Source organism: Bacillus rossius, chromosome 12 (assembly GCF_032445375.1).
Source record: "Bacillus rossius redtenbacheri isolate Brsri chromosome 12, Brsri_v3, whole genome shotgun sequence".
NCBI classification, from domain to species: Eukaryota; Metazoa; Arthropoda; class Insecta; order Phasmatodea; family Bacillidae; genus Bacillus; species Bacillus rossius.
Genome location: NC_086339.1, coordinates 34,514,885 through 34,538,243, shown reverse-complemented (window position 1 = coordinate 34,538,243; position 23,359 = coordinate 34,514,885). Strand labels below are relative to the sequence as shown.

At 38.5% G+C, this 23,359-nt stretch overlaps 1 protein-coding gene across 1 annotated transcript in view; it reads left to right on the top strand.

Moving 5' to 3' along the window:
* The window catches only part of LOC134537825 (RNA-binding protein Ro60-like), a 39,992-nt gene that overhangs the window by 2,530 nt on the left and 14,103 nt on the right, over window positions 1-23,359 (top strand). Inside the window, exons 2-8 of the mRNA XM_063378674.1 lie at window positions 58-278; window positions 2,968-3,154; window positions 10,176-10,328; window positions 11,117-11,328; window positions 12,398-12,609; window positions 14,246-14,360; window positions 20,446-20,688. Coding sequence (XP_063234744.1) covers window positions 96-278; window positions 2,968-3,154; window positions 10,176-10,328; window positions 11,117-11,328; window positions 12,398-12,609; window positions 14,246-14,360; window positions 20,446-20,688 — 1,305 coding nt within the window. The 5' untranslated portion in view covers window positions 58-95. The remainder of the gene's footprint in view (window positions 1-57; window positions 279-2,967; window positions 3,155-10,175; window positions 10,329-11,116; window positions 11,329-12,397; window positions 12,610-14,245; window positions 14,361-20,445; window positions 20,689-23,359) is intronic.

The following is a 23,359-nucleotide window of genomic DNA, read 5'->3' as shown; positions in this document are numbered from 1 at the left end:
TTTATTTTCGATGGGATGTGGGAATACAGTGCATGTTCTCCCTCTCCCGACGTGCAGAGTTCCGCGGGTGTCGCGCAGTCGGTCCCGTGTGCGCGATGGCGACATCCCCGGAGACGAGGCTGAAGCGGTTCCTCCACTACGGCTCGGAGCTGCAGCTGTACCAGCCGGGCGACCGGCTGGCCCAGAACCACTTCGTGCGGGACAACCTGACCGCCGTGAGCGACCTGCTGGCGGACGAGACCAAGACCCCCGACGCGATCGTGGCTCACATCGTGAAGGTCAACCTAACATCCGTTAATTTTAAACATTATTAAGTTACTAGCTGACCCGGCAGACTTCGTACTGCCTAATTAAATTGCAATAAAGTCCTGTCAAAATGATTTGTAATGTGACATTTTTTTTTCCTACATATTTTATAGTCGGGGCAAAAAATTCTCCTGAACAGAACTGTCACCCTGGTGTGAATAAGAAATATAATTAAATAAAACATAAATAAAAAGATAAATAAAAAAAATAAGTAATCTCTTTATTGTTAATCATGTAAAACATAATAATTTTTATTTTCATTGTAGTGCATGATTAGATCGGTAATTAGCTTGGTTTGTAGCATTTCGGGTTCTTCTACCTAAATTTATTCGTCTAATAGGAGACATATCTATATTATAGATTATTTTGTCACATGCAATAATTAGCGATCATAGGTAAATAAACACTGCACCAATTAATTGTTTTGTGTATAAGTTGACAAAAGCAAACTCATTAGGGTAGGTAACCTAAAATCCAAGGGAAAAAAAACACTGACATTGACATTTTGTTGTTGTTTCAACTTTTTTAAAATTTGATATGACTTGGAGTGAAATCCTTCAAGCCGTATTTAAAATAGGGAAAAGAAATAATAAATATAACGCTTCGTTATATACAAAAATAAACAGATGTTCAACGCCGATTGTAATTTTGTTGTTTTTATTTTTTTCAAATAGAATGTTGCACAGACGATTCCAAACACTTCCAAAAGAGGTTGCTCACTCATTCCACATACATCTGCCCGTCGAAAAATGCTCGTAGTTCGCGTGATGAGAATTAACGAAAAAAATAGCGTCCTTCAGTAATGTTTTGCTGCAAATACACGAAGTCAGTGCGGCCTCAAACGTGGCCGCACCCAGCGAAAATAAACTTCGCCCCGAGCCAAATGCCGACGAAGGTGGCCGCAATTTCTAAATAATGTCCGAAAGAAATATAAAAAATAATTAGGTTAACTTAATACTCGGCATGGCTCTGACCACCAACGTTAAATGATCTATTAGCAAATTACTTCATAATTTGGCGAGAAGCCAACAAACGCGACCTACTGGTGCAGCAATCGGCAGACAACTGGTGAAATCCTGCCACTGTCTCCTCCACGCAGGGAGTAGATGTCACATGACCTCACCGACCAATCACACGCACGCTTCTTTCATGCTTACAGATACAAGCCAATCAGAGAACAAATTACAATACAAGAAAAACCCTGTACACGCAGAACTCGGGGCTTCCCTTGATCTGTCTCTTTTCAATTTTACATCAAAATCGGGGACTCCCATTCTCGTTCTCTCTCCCACACCGTGAGACAGCAGTTATCACTCGGTTCCCACACAGTGGGGGAATTACCGTCTTTATCTCGGTTGTCGGGGAAGCACTGTTTCTTTCTCACTTACACTTACAGGCCTCTCATGCCTCTCTTTCTATCTATCACACCAGACACAGTACCGTGTTCTAGAATCATTCCACACGTTAATTAAAATTAAGAACAGCAATCATAATACAAATTACTTTACAAAATTAAACTTATTTAGAAAAAACCTGAAAAAGTAGGCCTAAACAGGCAAAATTCTAGTATAGTGTGTTCTTTGTGAATAATTACATAAAAAATAGTAATGATTGAAAACGTCTCTTGAAATACAAGGTACAATCTTAAAACACTCAGCAAGTGAAAAATATCCATCCTAAAATACATAAAAAGGGTAAAATATCATTAGAAAGACTTTTTAAGAAATATTTACATGCATAAAAATAGTTTAAAAGAAAATATTTAATTAGGAGGGCAGGGTTCTGCAACGTTACATAAAATCTTAAACTAATGAAATATATTTGGTAACGCTGGTTTTGTTTGATGTAATGACTTGAAAACTGATGCATTTTAAAGTAAAACAAATGAAATAATATCGCGAAGCCGACCAAATTGAACTATTCTATTTTGGTTTTTTTTTTTTTTTTTGATTTTATCTGTGTTCCAACGCTCACTGTTTTGATAGATATGATTGAACGTTGTACAGAGGTAATAAAGTGCAAATTGACTCTTTGACGTTAGGAACATACCTACATTATTTAAACAACAATGAGTGCTCGTTTTAGTTAGAAAACGTTTGTATGGGAAAAAGAAAAGGGCTGGTTTTAGGGGTTTTCCGGCAATTATTCTAATTTTTCTCGCCGTAAAAACCATCTTTGAACTTCAACGAACATTTAAAAAAAAAATAATTGGCCAAATTGGTCCAGGCGTTGTTGAGTTATGCGCTTACCAACACATTTTGCGATTCATTTTTATATTATAGATGTATAAAAATAAAAAATAATGCTTTTGGATTTTGCTGTATTCACTGGAAAGTAATATGTATAAGTAAGCAAAGAAAATGATACGGGCAGTACAGACGGGTACAACTTAATACGCAAATATTAGGCAAAATTGTGTAGTGTTCTTTATTACTTAACTGAAGTCTTAAAAAAATCTTCAATTGTTTTTAGCTTTAAAAATTTTAGTAGTATCTTAAGAAATGATTTGGTAGCAAGGTCAGTCCTGTTGCGGTTATTGTAACATAGACCTGATGATTGCTTAGCCTATCTAAATGTGCAAACCGATTAATTTTAATTTAAGTAAGCTGTAGGAAAACAGACGTGACGGCTGAAGTGAGCTGGTGTGTGCGGTGTGCCCAGGCGTACAGCGACGGCTACTCGGCTCACCCCGCCGGCCTGGTGTTCGCGCTGGCCGTGTGCGCTCGCCAGAAGGAGAGCACGCCCCTGCGAGTGGCCGCGTACAACGCCGTCAGGACGGTGTGCAAGTCCCTCGACTCCCTCTTCCTCTTCGTCAAGTTCATGTCCGAGTTGGCGGCGCCGAACTCAGGTAGGACGCGTTGCGTCTCTGCCACCGAGAGTCCTCACCTCGGAGCGCGACGTGTGTACGGGAGAATATTTGTATATCTGAGTGGTTACAGGGTTTTTCCTCTGCTCAGGGACCTCATCTTCCAATATAAATGTTGCAGCAGCATGTTTAATCACTTCATCTTCCAGCCTTGAAGGCTCGGGCCTTCACTTAGATGATGATTTTAAGTGGTGTCAGTCTTCGTTAGATGTGATCTGTAAGGTTTTCATAAGTGCTAAAATACCCCCATTCAACAATTTATGGTATTTTTGCATCACTTAGTCACGAAAGTATTCCATTGTGACAATGGAGATTCTAATCATGCCATCAGTACTGTGTAGTCGGAGCGGAAAGTGGACTGATGAGCGTCCACTATTCCGTCGGCCGTGCATGCTGGATGCTGCGTGAAGCTTTAGCCATTAGTTCCTTGGGTCTTAATCATTCTAGTTTAACTCTTGCTTCGGATTCATCACAATTCCCAACAAGCTGGAAGTCAGAAGAATTTAGTGCAACCACGAGGTCATTGGAGACTGTGAAAGATGACGACATGCTAAAGGACCATTGATGGAATGAATTTATGGGTGAAATGGGAGTACCTTGAGAAAACGAAACTTGAAACTGAAAAGAAGAAAACGCCTATGTAAAAGAAATTCCAAAAAATTCAGTACCTACATTTTACTATCTTTAATAAAAAACAAGTCAAAATATCGTCATTGGTTCTCAAGTGAATTAATATATGCTCTAAAATCTAAGAAACATTTTCACAATCTCTACAGAAGAAACAATTTATTCTACTATTCACAGTTCTCTCATTTTCAAAAATTAATGAAATCTCTAATAAAGTGTGGCAGAATGCATTGGACTTAGTCTACACTAAATAATATTAAGAAAAACCCTAAAAATTTTTGGAGATATGTAAAATTAATGACATATGGTTATTATGAACAACTCTCTTAAAGTAAATGGTGATATTTCTAATGATCCTAATGTATCGAATGTACCGTATTTGCACGGTATTTCTCTAGTGTATATGTGACTCCAGATTCTATTCCCCCCATGCCTACCGTGGTCATTTCTTCTGAGTCTATATCTGTTCGTACTGTTTCCGAAAGCCTAATATATCAGGTTGTCAATATAGGCTATATCAGTTTGAAATATAAAAATATATAATTATAAATATATATATATATATATATATCAGTGTGAAAACAAAAGTTTTTCCCATTAAATGGAAAATAGCCAAAATGATTTTGATTCATAAAAACTGTACAAAATTCGATGTCTCTAACTACAAGCCAATATCTTTACTCAACGTGTTCTCTAAAATTTTTGAAAAAATTGTATCTAAATTCCTAAGTTTTAAACTAGGAAATATATTATTTCGTAATTAGGTAACATGGTTTCAGGTCTGGAATGTCTACTACTACTAACCTATTTACTTTTCTTAATCCTGTGTACAACATAGTTACCAATGGAGAACAGGGGTCAGGCAGGTGCATGTTATTTCGACTTGGCTAAAGCCTTTGATACAGTAAATCATATACGTACATGGCAGAAAAAACCCTTGGGGGTGAACGGTGACATGGATCTGTCAAGTTTTAGTTATAGATCTAATGATCAAACATAGAGAAATAAATAGATGAAATTTAAGTTAAAATCAGTGGAATTACCTATTTGACTCAAGCAGTTGTAAAAAAAATATAAAATTAAATAAAGTTAGTGTTTTAGTTTGCATCATTTATGTACATCATTGGCCATGCAACAAGTATTCATTATAATTATTAATGTATTTTCAACAATTCTTGATCAAAACCAATCACACCAGTTGTTAAAACATAAGTGTAATTGCACTGATTTAAATATGAAGGTAGATGGTTTTTAGGTCTCGAATATAAGTCCACTACTAGCTTCTTCGATCAGTTTTTTTTATAATTCTTCAGAGTTAATATTACAAATACATATTTGGCTTTTAAATCTTGGGATCATATTGTACTGTGAGCCCAACCATTAGTGTGTCATTTAGAATGAAACCTGTTTTTTTTTTCCTCTGAAGCTTCAAAAACAATGGTGTGTATTGTATTCAAACTATTTTTCTGCTGCGTGCTGTGATTTGTAAAATAGAGTTTGGGATTGGATGTGGCCAGCTCAGGTTCAGGGACTAGTTCATGAGACCTGTATTCTTGCATGAACTCTTGAAGTCATTCCAGATGATATAACTAACCTTGTAATGACTAATGAGACATTTTGGCTAGAAACTTCACTTTGATTTGCTAGTAAAGGTTTTTTTTGGGCCTGCTCAACGTACATGTAACAGGGTTTAGTTTATCAATGTTGTATGGTTGACAAACTTAGGTTAAGGTTATCAAGCTTGAACTAATTGCACACAGATTGGAAACAACCATCTTAGCAATATATATTTTTTTGCTGTATAACCTGTTGAATAGCGTACCCTACCGATACAGAGTATTTGAAGAACGGTATTATTAGTAATATTAGTGTACCGCAACATTTAATGTTTTCGCCCCGATGAAGGAATTATTTATGTTTAATTAATTTTAGTGATGGTTCGAATCCCATTTTTCTCGAATCCGAATCTCGAATCCGAATCCCAAACAGTACCTCGAATCCACCCCTCGAATCCGAATCCAGTTCTCAAGGGTTGATTATAAAATAATTTAAAAGTTAAGAGAAAAAATTAAACATTATGCAGAATTATTTAACCCTTTAAATTTTTATTTAAAAAAACAAGGATTTTGACATGGTCTGGATCAAGACGATTCCGTTTTTGGTCACATGTTTCCTGCAGTGCTGAAAAAACGTTCAGAGAACACTGTCGCAGGTGGTGAACACAAATATTTTTTGGACAGTTTATGTAGCCTGGGTGAACACGCAGACAGTTTTCCAGTATTCGAGAATGTTTATTTATGGGTTAACTGTAGGATCACGTAAGAATCTGGTCACTTCATCAATTGCTGTAGAATCCGACTTGGTGGATTTAAGGCATTCAGGCATTATCTGTGAGTACAGTGATTCATGTATCCACGGAAATCGGAAAACGAAATTTAACATCCGACGGAACAATATTTTGTAGTTACCAACTTGACATTTGTTTAAAGTCCCAAATGAAGGTAAACGCTTTCCTGAAATATTTAATGGAAACTGAAAGGCGCCATCTTGGCTTGAATGGTTTTAGGCCATAAGAAATATTGTTGTGCATCTTTTAAAATTAAGCCTCAATAAAGCATAGTGATTAATATGCCCGAAGTTAATCGTGACGGGGTGTTTTCTCTAGTTTACCCATTAAAATTTTTTATATTAATATTAGTTATTTTTTATGTTGCTCAAAATGATTGGCTAACAAATTCATTGGTTGGCCATGATGGAATTCTCAGATAATACATATTTTAACGTTGGTAGTCTACACAAACCAAACTTGGTCCTAAAAAAATTCATAAATAGAACGTGTATCAGAATATTTAAAAGTGAATTGCAATTAAAATAATAATTGTATAATGTATTTATTTGTCATTAATTATTTCATTGTTATTACTACATGTGCGACTGTAACTTGTGATGAAAGTCAGCATTATTGTTGTATTACTAAGTAACAGATTACTCAGTAAAGTAAAAAAAAAAAAAAAAAAAATTCATATTTAGTCTAGATCCTAAATGTGCTTTATTTTATTTTTTTAGCATATTCTGAGAATACATATGTGATTTATGCCTTATTTAATGCCAATGTAGCGACAATGCATCCATGTTCATGAATATAAAGTAAGTTTCCCAAATCAGTACATGCTTCATAATATTTTTATTTTATATAATAACGAATTAAAAGTACAATACAGTAGAACCTCGTTAATCCGTGATGCGATAATTCGGGAATCGGATAATCCGGGACGATTTAAAAGAGAAGTAAAAATTGTCAGCGCTTAAAATTAACGCCACGCGGGCCGGCGGCCGGCAAACACTACAAGCCATCGCGTGGGCCGCCAAACTCTGCAACGCTGTTTGTACCGACCCTTTGTGTCGCCCCCCTTTCAGCTGTCACATTTGTCACTCTTTAAACTTGAGGGGGATGTCCTGACTTCTGCTTCCCGTCTCTTTTTGTTTGTTTCCACCCGCCAAAGCACGGCAGGCGCCTGGCGAGTGACGTGCAGTGTTGCCAGACGTACGAGAATTCTCGTACTTGTACGAGAATGTAGAACCTGTGTACGTTGTACGAGGTAAAGTTGGATCTCGTACGCTTTTGTACGAGAATTTTGAAGATCACTATCACTGTTGGTTTTTTTTACCCGGGTTCTAGTAAGCTATATTAGTTTTATTGTATAGTTTTGTCAAAACAAGTGCATAACATGGGACTCTGCTTTCTTCTGAATGTATGAAACCAGCGGGGAACTGTGTGAAATTCCAGCCCACTAAAAGTAGGCTATGCTCAACAAAATGAACAGTGCCAACCTCTATTTGTCTAGCGCAGGAAATGATGACCCAGGCAGAATAATGTTAAATGCACAACCCCTAACTCACAATTTAGAGTATTTTTGTATGTTAAAATAACGAAAATAAAAAAAAAAACGGATTTTTTTTTACGAAATAAATAATGCAAAAAGACTGAATGGCAGAAATAATTGTATTGTTGTGAAAATTGTTAATAATGTTTTACTTATGTAATCATAGGATTGTGAAAATTGTTTAGTTTAGATTTGTTAGGCTTGTAACTCAAATGTCAAGTATATAAAAATATTGTAGAAACACATTTAAACTTTTGCTTTTACAATACCATTGTGTACGAGATTATTTGTGTGTCGTACGAGTATTTTCGCTCCTTGGTACGAGACATTGACATTTACAATCTGGCAACACTGGTGACGTGTCTGGCTGGCATTCGGCTGTACGAAGAGGGCGAGGGGGGAGGGTGCAAGGTCAGCATGATCTTATCTTTCTCTCTTCGTCTGTTGTTAATGACCGTGAACTAATGGCTAGGCAGTGCTGTATTTTTTTAAGCCGAGAAACTAATTCGAAGACGGCCGGCCCTTACCGTGAACGGCCTTAACCCAGCTGCACGCCGGTGTCTGAGAAACTTGACAAGACCTTCCCGGCTTTTAATCGCTAGTCCGTGAAATTCGGTAATCCGTGATTATCTCGGTCCTGACCATCACGTATTAACGAGGTTCTACTGTACCTCAATAGGATGTGTTCCAAGGAAAACGTAAACAGGCCAAGTAAATTGTAAGCATGTAAGTTTTTAAAGTACTAAATTTAAATCAACATTTTTCCTCGAATCCCGAATCTTTTCCCTCGAATTTCGAATCTTTCGAATACTAGAGATTCGGTGGGATTCGAGGATTCGAGGATTCGACCGGCCCATCCCTAATTAATTTGTATACTCTATGTCTAATATATAATTTATTTTAAAACGGTAATTATTTAAAAATGTATATCTATGTGAATGTTCTATGGACTAAAATGAACTCTAAGGAGGCAATGATTTGAAACGGTAAACGGTTAAGTTGACGCCGTTAATATTTGATGTAAATTTTAATTTTTAACATTTATGTATTTAAATTTAATAAGAGATTTTGTGTTCCGCGCTATTGTTGCGCGCGGATTTCACTAGTTTTACATTTAATTAATGTAACAGCTTTTGGTTTTCGGCCAATCACGAGCCGCTATTTGAAATACGTCTCTCATTGTTAACTGACTTAAATTAAGAAGGTTGAGAAGGAATGTAATGGCCGGCTTAAGCTAGAACTGCTATATGACATTGATGTGAAAAGATCCAGAGAAATAGCTAGATAATTATAGGCATCCTGGACTATGGATGATAATAATACATTGTTAGGGTATAAACGTGCATAGTTAAGGCATTATCTAAAAAGAAAATGAACCTAGGAGTGATTTTTACGTTAGTAAAGAATTGTAAGAGTCTGTCACTCCAATTCAGATTTAATCACCACGTACCTCCCTTACACTTCGTCACATTGCGGCCTAAACGTTAAATAATCATTGAGAATTGACTTTAATTGATAAAAATCCACGAGAAACTGTATTTTTTTTATATAATTTATTTTATTTTTACACACAATTAACTTAACTCGGAGGTCTGATGAATGAGAGACTCTGAGCTCTACCGACGTAACAAAACCTATCTAGCCGAGGTAATAACTATTTGAGAACCATAATTAACGAACTGAAACTGTGTAAATTTCGTTGAATCCGAAATAAAGACTTTTGCTTAGGAATGAAATGTGCGCATCGTCACTCCAGTCAGTTGATCATTTTATGTGTTCTGAGGTGCCAATAGCAGTTAGGAAATTTGAATTTAATAAATAAGGATTAATATTAAGGGTAAATTTGAGACATTCTTTTTAATAAATAAGTAAAAATTTTAATTGTGTTTGTGATAAGTTATTTCTATTTCACCTATTCAAGTGTGTATATGTCTATGTCCTTTAAGCCAATCCTTAACTGTGGCAGATTTTCCCAAACACATGTCAATTGTGGGTTACCTAAGCATAATAATAATATAATTTTACACAGAGAAAGAAAGTTCTACCAAGTAAATTGTCTAACCCAAAAGGGGCCATTTATAGTACAGAGTGTGCCCTTACATATTCAACTATCGCCTTAAAGTGGAGCCTAGACATACATCAAAACATTAAAGTATCAAAAGGGTCCGCACATTAGACTTAAGAACATTTAAATTGTGAATAAGTAAATTTTTTTTTTATATATTTCTTAACTGTTCCGTTTGCAATCTGATGTCATTTTTGCAATGCTGTGAATTTTAAGATTGCTCTTTGGATTGTAACTGAATGGTTGCCTGTGTTGCATGATCTCGTCTTGTTGGTTGCTGTGCCTACCTCATAGGTAGTAGATGCCGAATTTATAATTTTCTTCAAATTAAGCAATTTCATAATCTGCGCACTTGAGAGGTTTGATTGCGATGCTGAGTTGGAGAGCTGTGCGTGTGGTTGGCCGTGACCGTGCGAGACGTGCGCAGGCTGGGGCAGAGGGCTGCGCCGTGTCGTGTGCGACTGGTACGCCAGTCTCGACGCCGCGGAGCTGGCCCGGCTGGTCAGCAGCTACTGCACCCGCTACGGCTGGAGACACCGCGACCTCGTCAAGTCCTGCCACTTCAAGACAGACGACACTGGTGAGACTCAAACCTCATTTCATTCCATATTGTACTTCAGTTTTTTATTTAAAACTGATCAAGGAAACCAAACCAAGTCAAAAATATTAGGTTAAAACAATGAACATACTTACCAACTTTAACAATATTTTTCGTCAAATGTACAGAAAACGAACAATTTTACGATTTTACGAATTTAATAAATATTTTATGTATTTATTCCCGAAACTCGCAGAATTGATTATCAAAATATTGATTATATCAATATACATCATAGTATCGATTAGGTTTTGCACTTTAAAACTATCGATTAATCGAGCTACAAGCTTTGGAACTACTACACAACATGTAAGTAATTAATTTTAATGAGTTTTTTTTGTAGATGTGTGTGTTGTACTTTTGTCTCTGTAAAAAGCACAGTACTTTCGGTTTATTTTAATTTTTAGGGAAAACGTATTTACTGTTTGAACCACGGCCATTACATTGTATGGTAGGCATTTTTTAAACACAGTTTCTGAAATACACTGCCAGAGATTTCACCTACTATTAAAAGGCTTAAAAAGCATTTCTCTAAATGCTGTAACTTGTTAATTTATTGTGATTTTTAGGTACCAATAACTTAGGCTTATTGTTACAACCAAATACGTATACCTACTACATAAAGTAGTATTTAAAATTGCTGTGTGCGGTTTACGCAAAAAAAAAAAATTTTAATTTTCTGCTATTTAGAAATGTTAAAAGTTGGCAAGTATGGAATAATATAACATCGGCTGTGCAGTGTGGGTGAGAGAGTGAGTGACGTGTTGCAGCGAAAGCCGCGGTGATACGCTACGCCATGTTCGGGCTGAAGGACGCCAGGGAGAAGTTTGGGGACAGGCCGGAGGCGCAGCAGGTGCTGGCGTACCTGCAGGCGGTGGAGGACTTGAAGCACAGCCAGGACGAGCAGCAGGCGGCCCGACTGGTGGAGATCCACGGCCTCACTCGCCAGCACGTGCCCGCCCACTTCCACAAGTCCAGAGAGGTAGCCGTCTCGCCTCTTTGTCGCCTCCAGCAGTGTTCCCAGAGGATGTGGGTTCTTTTTTGTAGTTAATATGACATCCCGGAAACCTAAAAACAGTAGGTACTTACATTTGTGAAAATAAATAAATTTGTTTTGGAAGGATTCAGATGTTTTAATTGATCGATTCTGTCATTTCCAATGCAATGAAAGGTTTCACAGTTAAATAGTCTTTAAATTAAACGTGGTAAATTTGTCCTGTTTTGCAAAACCTGGAAATATAGAATATAATACATAGTACAATATTTTCCTCTATTTTTTTGCAAAACAACTTTGAATTCTTCATTCATGTTTAAATTGCCAAAAATTGTTTGTGTTTTTGAGTACGTTAATCTGAACCGTGATACACAAAAAACTCGCGAGGTATGCTATATGTAACTAGTTTAATATTCGTTATTTCAAAATGTTAGTTTTCAAAGTCGAACTTAATAAGATTAGTTAACTATTTGTATTTGAATATGCGCACAGGTCTACCAAACACTGATCAATCGGGTCGAAACTGACCCAGATTAATTTGGTATGTTATGCAACCGTGACATATTACGGGTTTATTGCTATGACCCAAAACAAAGGCAATATCATCGCCGTGGAAGTGTCCACCAGTCGAACGGGATATCATTGCATCACGAGTTTGTCCCTAGGAGACGGAAAGTCAACCAGGTTTTTTTACCGGTCGGACCACACCTCCCCGCCAGCCGGCAGGTAAAAGAATCGGCTGCACAGAGGCGCCGGACCTCGGCCTGGCGACGCTGCCTCGACAGTCGAAACAAAAGACCGGAGCTGAACAGAGCTTGTAACAGATGTCGCGAGTGACTGGTTGCCGGCGGCATTTGTGGGAAACGTCACCTGTAGGTTTGTAGTGTTTGTGACATTGTTAACTTTGAAACAAACAACCATTAGGTAGTGATTTTAATGTGTGGCGGTACCCTGCGTCTGGTTCCATTGAGCGCCAGCATGTTCTAAAGAGCTGTAAACTGTGCCCCCGGTGGTGCCCGAGGGACCGAGTGTGAGGGTGAGTGAGTGCGTGTGGCAGGTGTGGTCGGCGCTGGTGCCCGGCCTGCCGCTGCCCGAGCTGCTGCAGAGCGTGCGCCAGCTGGGGCGCATGCGGCTGCTGAAGGGCCGGGAGCTGCTGGTGGGCCAGGTGCTGGATTCCCTGCAGGACCAGGCAGCCCTCGCCGACTCCCGCCTGCACCCGGCCCAGGTCCTCGTCGCGCTGCGCAACTACCAGGCCAGCGGCAAGGCCGTGTACGTTGTCCCTCCCCACCCGCCCTTAACCCATTTGCATCCACTCACTTTAATGTTAGACATACCATGGAATCCATACAATTTTTTATATATATAACTATTACTAAAGTTATTTTCTATTTTTATTATATTTATATTCTTTAAATAAAATTTTAAAAATGGTTTAAGTTTCACGATAATATACCTTTGTTATAACAATACCAGCTACTCTGAGGGGATATTTTCATTCTAAAGGGATTTTTTCAAGTTTTTCGGGCAGATTAGCCATTTTGCGTACCAGGACGCCTATAGTGTTATCGGCCAGAAAAACAGCTGCGTACTAGTACGCTTGTAGATGCAAATGGGTTAAAGGGACACTCACCACCACAAGCAGGCATTATAACGATGGAAAAACTAGGGACAGTTAAGAAATTGTCAGTTGCAAATATCACTAGAAAAAGTGTTGGGATTTTTTATTGCAGCTTAATCACTGGTTCCTGCGTTGAGTGTTTACATTGTCAGCTCGGTGGGTTTACCAATTTACCAAAAACAGCTCCAACTGGGCCTGTGCTGCGGCCTGAAGTCGAAAATTATTAATTGCAAAACTGTCCAAAATGTTCCTCAGCTCGGCCCGGACCACAGGCTTGAAATTCTTCTCTTAACTACATGAACATGTTCATTTGGCAAATTGCCACCCAGCACACCTGCTCTCGCTGTAGCCAGAGTGAGGACTATACGTGGTGACCCACGACTCGGATCTTCTTGCCAACTGTGAGGAGCTGGACTTGTGACGCATTCAACAACCAATCACAGTGGAGTTCGCTGTTTCAACCAATGACAAAAACACTTTCTGGTTGTGAAAACGGACCATGATGCTTTGTAAAGTCAACCACAAGACACGTCACGTATCTAATTTCAAATGCACCAAATACATTTATCTCTCTCTACTGCTTATGTAACTGGCAAAACTATTACATCAGTCTGCCTTCAAACAGATAAACACAGCAAAAAATACCAAATAAATTGGGTAAATCACATAAAAACTTAAGACTAGTAAACAAAAAAATTATGTAAAAATATCTTCAAATAACTTGTACATAGTAAAGTAAACAAACTATCAGAATTATTAAAACAGTCAAATGTAAATAATGTTCATAAAACATATTGCAAATGTACAAATACTTCTCAAAAGTATAAACAGCTGTTATTTACATAATGATAGAAAATCTAACCAAGTATTATTATTTGTGATTATAAAAACATAGCAAATACTTTAAAAAAATAATTTACAAAGTGGAAAGGGAAGTAACTTGGGTTGCTACAGTATGATAAGTACATACATAGCTTACATACATATCATCCGTTCATGTGTACCATACATTCTACTATATACATAGATATATCATGACTTAGTGCTTTAAAGCAAGTTTATCCATGTAAAATATCTTTAATAGTTTTTATAAATTAATTGTAAGCTTTTTATGTTTATATTATGTGTAAGGAAAATTTAATTTTCAGTTGTTTGCATGTTCGTGAAAGTTCATTTGCACCAAATGAAATCAAACAAGTGTTTCACATGATGGTCATGTCTGTCTGACAGCTTGTGTTGTGTTGTGTGTGCTGGGGCTGTGACGAGGCTTGTGTGTGTGGTTGTCAGGCCGTACCTGGTCACCGCTGGAGCCCAGATACCCGTGGTGCGCGTGCCTCCCCCGCCCCCGCCCAACCTCAAGATCATCGAGTGTCTACACATGCTGCTGCACTCGTCTTTCAAGGTCTGGTGTCTGCCTCTGTCACTCTACATGCATGAGGAACATACAGTAGAATCTTGTTATAGCGAGCACGGTAATAGCGAGAACACGGCTATAACGAGGTATTTTTGAGAAATTTACGGCGTGATCGCTTGAAGCACGCTTTTGTTATTTGTCTGCTTTATCTCCACCCCTCTCGCTTGCCACTAGACATCTTGCCGTTGACGCCTGTCACATTCTTCAGCCGTGCAGTCGCCACCTAAGTGCGTGGCTTAAAAATAGAATCCCATCCTTTCTTTCTTTTATCAAACTTCCGTTAGTTATCTGTGCCATGTGTAGACAAAGTTTGAGATTGGAACAGAAACAACGTAAAAAAGTATTTTTTTACAAATAAGAAATATGTATGTTTTTGTTTTTATAATCACGTATTTTCAGGTTTTTTTTGGTTGTTATCTTAAAAGAGATAATATTAAAAAGCCGCTCTAATGAGATATAATTGTATCTTGGTTAAGAAAAACTATTAATTATCAAATATTGTTAATTGTAGTGGTGCACCGATGCGGATACCGATGAATCGTAATCGGCGATTATGGGTACTTACCGATTACAGTAGAACCTCGATGATACGTTCCCGTTTCATACATTTTCCCGTGTCATACGCCGATTAATTTTGGTCCCGCCGAAAGTAATATATTTACAATGGTGTACTTTCCCGGACCATACACTTATAAAATAATGAATTTCCCGTTTCATACGTTTTTACGAAGCGGAAAAGTCCTAATATTCACAAATTTTTTTGTTATATTCCTCCTGAAAAAAAACTTTTTAATGCTTTTATTTTGAAAAACGTTCATTGTTTACTTTTGCAAACGTAAGAAAATAACTTTATCGCACCATAAATATGGATAGTATCAGGAAGACTGTGCACCTCGCTACTAGTATCTATGGCCAGCACCGAGCGAGACTAGTGGCGCAAACTAGCAATGATTATCAAAATGGTCAACGCGCTTTACCAAGACACGGATCTCATATCTTGTGCATTCATTAATCTTTGAACTGAATATAGCCGTTTGTTATTGTTTTGTTACGATCGGATTGTTTTGTTTTGTACGTTTCTCAAGTTAACATTTTATTTAAAATTGTTCTGTTGCATAAAGTTGTTTGTAAAATTAAACAAACAAGCAAAAATTTCTGATTTTCTTTTTACAATAGCCTAATTTTTTTAATTTCTAATTTAGGCTTGGTGACCTTTCCCCCCCTCGAAGAAAGGACTGCTTTCCTTGGTTATGGTCTGTATTTTACATTTCTGGTGGTTTTATTATATGTATATATAATGATGAATTCATATCTTTCATTAATATAATGCAATTATTTACACGTTATGTATTTAAGTTTAATCAGACATTGTGCTGGTATGCTAGATAGAAAAAAAAATGTTATTATTGCCATTCCCTTTTCATACACTTTCCCGCATCATACACCATTTTTGTGCCCTCCGTTGAAAAGTGTATGATAGGGGTTCTACTGTAATCGTAATCGGCGATTATCTTAACGATTACTTTGCCGATTATTTACGTCATGGCGTAAAGTAGGTTTTTACGGTGTACTATTTTGTTACACGTTTTAGGACGAAATACGGTAATATTTGTATATATTACAAAATTCATCTAACTCCGTCATATCATAATTACAGATATTTCGTTAAGTTTAATAAATCTCATTGCCTCTAACGATAAAAAATAAATTTTTCCTACACGTTTATTTACGTTTTGTCTTTTGTTCTGTCTTTTGTTTAGTGGCCTTGTACACTACCTATAGCCAGAGACGTAAAATAGATGGCACGCAATCAAAATACCACAAACAGTTGCAGTGGATTCTATGATAATCGATCTTTTCGAGTCGTAGTAGCGGTTAAAAATCGTGGTCCCGATACCTTCTAGTTTTTATCACTGCGTTTTACAAACTTGTTATGGGCGTCTTTGGTAACATTATCCGTTTGTTATTTGTATGTGACGTGAAAAGTGAAAAAGTATTTATAATTTTATATATTCAGTGAACATAAATAAAATAACATGTGCTAGAATTGGTTTTTAGTCATTTTTATATAATTATAGTGAGATGGCGAGTAGGGAGAAAAAAAAGTGAAGTGTGGAAACATGTTTCTATAACCTCAAGTGAACAAAATAAAGCAGCATGTTTACATTGTTAAACGGTAATTTCTTGATGCAACCTTATGTGATAGTCAATAATAATGCTAGTTTTCCGCAACAAAAACTTACCCATTGTAAATTACAATTATTAGACTGTAGTTCAAGTTGTTTACAATAACAAATATAAATAGAAGTTAATTTAATTTACACTTTGCAATGACTTAATAGTGTATTTTATATATTTTTATACTGTTATTATAACCGTATTCTCAATTTTACCTAATCTTGTTATTAAATTCACATGGGAATAAAAATTTTTGTGTGCATTATTACAATTAAAAAAATTTCTTCATTATAATCGGTAACTGAATCGGTATCTGCCGATTATTGCTCTCATAATCGGTAATCGAATCGGTAATCGGTAAAGTCATATCGGTGCACCACTAGTTAATTGTTTATATTCTATTTATTATTATTTACGCGACGTTATACTGTACGCGTACGCAATACGACTGGATTCATTGCTGCAACATAACATAGCATATTATGCGGTATCAGAAGTAACGAGTAACGTAACGATAGTAACGAGTACTAATTGTTATAGTAACGAATACATACGGGTACACATTTTTTTCGTTACTTTTACACCTCTAGTAGGCGCTACCGTATTTATTTCCGAATCGCTAGGGCAGTTTTCTTGTAACTTTTGTTTCGGTCAGTTGTTTGGGTATCTGTCCGGGAAAGGGGTGGTGATGGTTTGAGTTTAATCCCAAATTTATTTTCTAAAAAAGTTGACAGGTTTCTTTAAATGAAAAAAGTATAGTTTTTCAGCGACTATTTCGTTTGAGGCGTACGTGCGTTGCCGCAGCCGCACTCCTGCTTTTTTGTAAGGAATTAAATCGTCGCGCTACACTAGCACCACCTGTTAGCTACATCCCAAACCAACATGGCCGCCAGCAGACAGCCCGCGTCGACGATAGATAGCAGGACAATGCTGCGTCGGCCGCAGGCCTAGATGCTATACTTACGTGGCTTGGTAGGGTATTCTGGTTATTTTGACGCAATCGGTGATCGCATCCGTATTCCGTACTTATGGGGTATCGTTTTAAAGAGAATTCACACATCTGCTCACAGAAATTAAGATTTCGTTAATATAACCGGTTATTTTCCAATTATACTGGTTTAAACACAATTTTAAACTATTTTAGGTTAATTATTATTTTGTGGGGGCCAAAATTTGTCTAATTCGGTTATAGCGAGGACACGGTTATAGCGAGGATCAAACCCGGAACCGTGACACCTCGCTATAACGGGACTCTAGTGTAATAGGTTACTTCTTTTTTATGGAGCTGCATCCCACAGTGTTCAGGCAGCCAAGTAATGATTTCCTACGTTGTTCCATGGGCAACGATTTCTTTGCGGTTAGCAATGTCCTCAGCTCAAGTGTTGGACATAGTTCTAACTGTGGTAGCTGCATACTGAATCTAAATTGGTGGTAATGCATGTCACTGAACTTTAATTAAAGTTAATTGGAATTTACGCTACAGATTCTGAACATATAATGCTGGAGAGCATCTGCGGTGATTATTTGTTGTAACAAGTGTGACGTGAGAGTTCGGTAAGGCAATGGTTAGTGGCACACCAGGCTGCACTCGCATCTCGCCTAGACGGTACAGTGCCGCACAACATACTTGCATCACGAGCACGGTGGAGCGCTTATAAAGGTGACGTTCCCGCGTTATAATGCCGGTGTCGAGGGGAGGGTGAGCCTGCCACGCAAGTCAACAGTAGAGCTAGCGCATTGTCTCAGGAGGTAGAAGTGACCGCGTAGCAGCGTGAATTGATGTTACGCAAAGAAACAGTATAATAATTATTATAATGTTAAACTTGGTAAATAAATAATATTTCACTACCTGTGGGTGAAAATTTGGTCAATGTTACTGCACAATTGAAACACCTTACTGTTTTTAACAATTGTTTGAAATTAATTCAAACCATACGTAGAGAAAACCTTTGTTAATTGTGTTAAAACATATAAGTGATAATGCATATATAATATTTTACTGTACTGTTTTTATTTATCCTAATTATTGGCAGAGCAGAGCACAAATAATACTATAACAAGGTTTCTGAATCAGGAAAAACAGGCATAACCTGGAATTGGCAGGTAGGTTTAAATTGATAAAAAATTTATAAATAGTTAGGGAAATATCTATTAGGTCAGGAAATTCAAATAGAATAGTTTGTGTCAGGCTGTTCCTGAATCATTAATCCATTCATATCAGTATTAATAAGCGCTCTGAGCACTCCCATTCCTACAGAATCAATCACCATAGCATGGTTTATTCGAGTGCAGTTCTGGTACGTTTCAATGCATTATATATTTTTTTTTTTGGTTTTCGAGGCTCAATTTTTATGGTGATGGTGCCTTGGATTGTGATGTAAGAAACGCCACTTCGGACATAGTTCCCAGGACTTATGTTTCTGTGTGAGCAGTTAGTCACGACATTGGAGAATCAGTATTTATGTTGCAACTGTGGCAATGTTAGGAAGTAGCACAACAATTTATATTGGATTTTGACAGTATTTGGTCAGTAAAAATTAATAAAAGTCTGGGAAGAGTCGGAAAATTCAGGGAATACTGTTTGTTTTTTTTACTGGGCAATTCTTGGGCAAAGTTACTATGTATGTATTCTAAATGCTGGCCATTAAAATTGCAGCTCCAAGATGGACGTGAGCTAGCACAAGTAACTCCTACATGACGCGGCGTTGAGAAGATAACATTTTGGAGGTCTGACGGGGTATCTCCGTCCATGTTGTGTTCGATCCATGCCCACGATTCATCTGCTATGACCTCTGGTGTCCGACCGTGGACCGTGCGTGTTTGATGGGTGAGAGATCTGGTGAATGCATAGGCCACACTGGTTGGCACAGGGCCTGGGTGAAGAAAATAGTAACAGTGTAACAGCAACTATGCTATCCCGCACCAGGACTCCGGAGGCTAGGTCGGTGTGACAGAGCATCTTACAGGTCTCGGTAAGACACGGTCCAGCCACTGTGGTGCTGCTAGCAGAAGTAGGGTTCGTCAGACAAAAGGATGGCATTTCGCATACCACCACGGTGTCAAGCGCCTGTGATGGCAGTGGGTGGCAGCCACTGTGCTACAGAACCAGGCATGCCCACACAGATGGTTGCGCCTCGTGCCTGAACTCCTGAGCGAGGGTGTGTGATATATGTCTTCGTGCTCGTTGATGGGATGGGGCTGTTGGTGTCCTGCACATAGCTTGACCCAGCCATCCCACGTTTGCTTTACTTTACTTGCGTTCTTCTAGTGCGGGAACCTTTATCACAGTAGGATAACCCACAATCCATAATCTGCTGTCAGTTGCGGAAACTTGTCGGTACAGTACCCAAGTTCTTGATTTGGCATGATTGCTTTGTGTGTGCACATGAATAGCAGGGAAGTCTAAGGCCACTATCCCTCGGTGACTGTGTACTGACCAACAGTGGCTCACATGTTACGCCACTCTTTAGGACAACAAATCATGTCATTGGCTCTCTATGCTTTTCCTCGAAGTTTTTTTTTTACGTGGTGTTGAAATTTTAAAAGTCTGTGATGTCTGTATCTATCCTTTGTCGTATCTGCCAGATCATAAATCGCGGGTGCGCGGGAAAAAGGAGATATGTCAAAATTACTTCAATTGAGATATTAAACATTTAAAGTTCTTCCAATTATGCAAGATCAGTAATTATAATTAATCATTCCGAAAGTTCAGTGCCATAGCATTACACACAAGGGTGCTCAACTTAACCCATTTGGACCAATTTGTAGAGCTTGTTCTCCCTTATTTCATACCATGAAAACCATTTTTGCCAATATTTGACTTATCCCCTTATTCCCGCGCGCCCTCGAACTATAAATGATGTAGTATTTGAAATTGTGCCGTCCTGGAATGCAGATGCTGGTGGCGACGGGCATGCGCTACCTGGTGGCGCTGGATGTCCGCCCGGCCATGTGGGCGGGCAGGTGCGCCCACTGCGTCAGCGTGTCACCCGCCCAGGCCGCGCTGCTGCAGGCCCTGTGCCTCGTGAAGGCAGAGCGCGACGTCACCGTGCTCACGTTCCTCGGCGACCAGCGGCTCCAGCTGCTGCAGCTCGACCCCAACTACAACTTCGCCCAGGCCGAGCAGAACCTCAAGCAGGTGCGCCCATTTCCAAGATACAGTCCCGTGTTCATCGTATACTTCCTACCGTCCCGCCAAAATTGCCGTACAACTAAGGTTAAAAAAAGGTCCGCTTGTACCGATGTTCGAATTATCGTTTTGTCCGCATTGATCGTACAAAATATGTGGTCCCGTCACTATAAATTATGATAGATGATTGTTTAACCATAAAGATTTTGCAGAAATAACCATTTCTCGGACAGAAACCGTCATAAAAACAGTAACGATTGTATACAGAAGTAGTAAAAATAACCTTAAATCTGCAGCCAAGTAATGGAGCACGTAAACATGAAGAAAAGACAAATGAACAACAACTTACGAAGAAATATGGATGATGTACCGTAACTACAGTACTGTAATACCCCTAGTGTCTTAAAGAATAATTAAATAATAAGGTTAAAAGATTTGGAAGCTTTGATTACTGAGGCCCTTAATTAATAACTAGAAAAGTCAACAACAGAGGCGACACTAGAAGTAAACAAAGAAAATTTAGGGACTCCCTACAAATACTTGGGAGTAAAAGGATCGTTATTATATATTAAATAAATAAAAACAACTGTTACGTCTATAGACTTCCTTATTTTATTAATCATTGTTCTTTTTTTTTTTGATAGATTAAATTTTCCTTAGTAAAGACTGTTTTTCATTGATAAGTGATCTTATTTACATAACTCACAATTACACTTATTATATGATATTCCTTAACGTTATTTACGATAGGGCCGGCCCTTAATGTATAACAAAAATTAAAATATTTAAAAACAAGAATGAAATTAACATTAGTAACTTTAAAGATTGTACATATAGTCCTTCCAAAACATAATATAAATTTCTTCTCCTCGAACTGCCTTTTACTGTCCGCTGTCTTAACTGGGTTACACTAATCTTGGGTTCGTGAATAAAAAGATAGAATTATGCGGGTATCACCCGGGGCTGTAGGTAGACGGTGATCAAGGTAGTAGGCCTAATGATGTTGGATTCTGCGCAGGAACCGACTCCAGAGGTTCTGGCAGAGGATTTTGGTTGCCCCAAACTTGGAACCCTGTCTGAAACAAAAGTCCAAATTCCAAAGAATTAGACCTGTTTCCAGACAGTATACTTAAATGGCGCAAAAGGCTAATAGAGTGAAATAAAAGGGGGGGGGGGATGACGTCAAGACTTACCAAAACAGGGTGTTGGTCCTGGCGCTCAGGAGAGGGCGTCTCGTCTCCGCAAACTCGAACCACGATTCGCGGTAGCCACGGAAGTCATCATGATTAATTTAAAAAATTATTAATATAAAAATACTAAGTTTCTCTACTTTCAACTAAACTACTGACTGGTTAATAATTTTAGCTAGGGACTCCATCCCTTTAGTCTGAGAAGACTACATAATATACGATGTCGATGATTCGCAGAAGATCGCAGATACAAACGGTACCAGTCAGTCAAGAGGCGCGCACCGAAGTAAGTTCAGAGCGGGATCTCACCAGGATATCATAAGCGCGGGGTCTCTAGAGAATGGGAGGGGGGGTAGGCTCTGAGCCGAAAATTACCGAGTCCACCCGAAGGTGTCCGGCATAAAAAAATTAGATCTTACTGGAGTGACTGCGCGACTGAGGCGCTATCTTTTGGTGGCGAGAGGAAGTACTAATAAATCGACTAGTGACCGACGAGAGTGTCAAGCTAGGGGGTTAATGGAGTAACCAGTGGTGCCACCTAGCGGCCTGAGACATAGGGAGGGGAGAGGTTGTCGTTACCTCCGCGCGAGCGCGGTAGTGTCGGCGCTGCCGACGCCTCACCAGTGGCATTAGTTACCACAGCCGTCGCTAGGTGTCGTTAAGGTGCAGAATCGTAACTGCGGCTGTCAAGCCTGAGATGGCCTTGAGTTCGGTTAACGCACTCGAGCGGTCGTCGCTCCTAGCCACTTCTGAGAAGAGAGGGTGGGAGAGCAGGCGGGGGGTGGCTTCAAAAAACGCATGGTCTGTGGGACACAAGGCCCACGGGATCCTCCTGTCGTGTCTTGCTGCTAGTGAACCTTATACCGATTCGTGACAGAGTTAGCAGGGCTCAGCACTGCTTCACAAGCTGCTCTTAGCAAAAGAAGACCCGCGAAGAAATAACGTTACCGGCTCCGACGTGCCTGGAGGCGGGAGAAATATTAGCCAGAATGCTAGCCTAGCATGAGGCTGGGAAAGAAAATCAGCTCGCCTCTGAGAACAGAGGCTGAGGGCCTGGCCGTAAAGAAAATAAGATGAGAGAAAAAAAAAATAATATTTCCAAAATATTTCAGATTACAAAATTTTAAATAAAACGTGCCTAAATACTTAATACACGGCACAGTACAAACCCAATTGTTATCTTATGATAATTACCATAAAAAGAACTAAAGATTCTTTGTAGATACCATAATACTACAGAAGCACGATAGCTACCACAATCAAGAGAAAAAATGATATTATTTTTAGATTAATAAGCAATTATAATAGATTAGACCCAATAGTAACAAGCCTAACCAATTATTAAATTATTTTAGTAGAACTTGCAGTCAATTCAATTAACTGTGTATTCTAAATTAACTAATTTTCTGTATTTTTGAATTTATTATTTATTTTTTTTCGTTTATTAATTTTGGTTTTGTTTTGTGTCCTTTGTCTGTTGTGTTTATTGT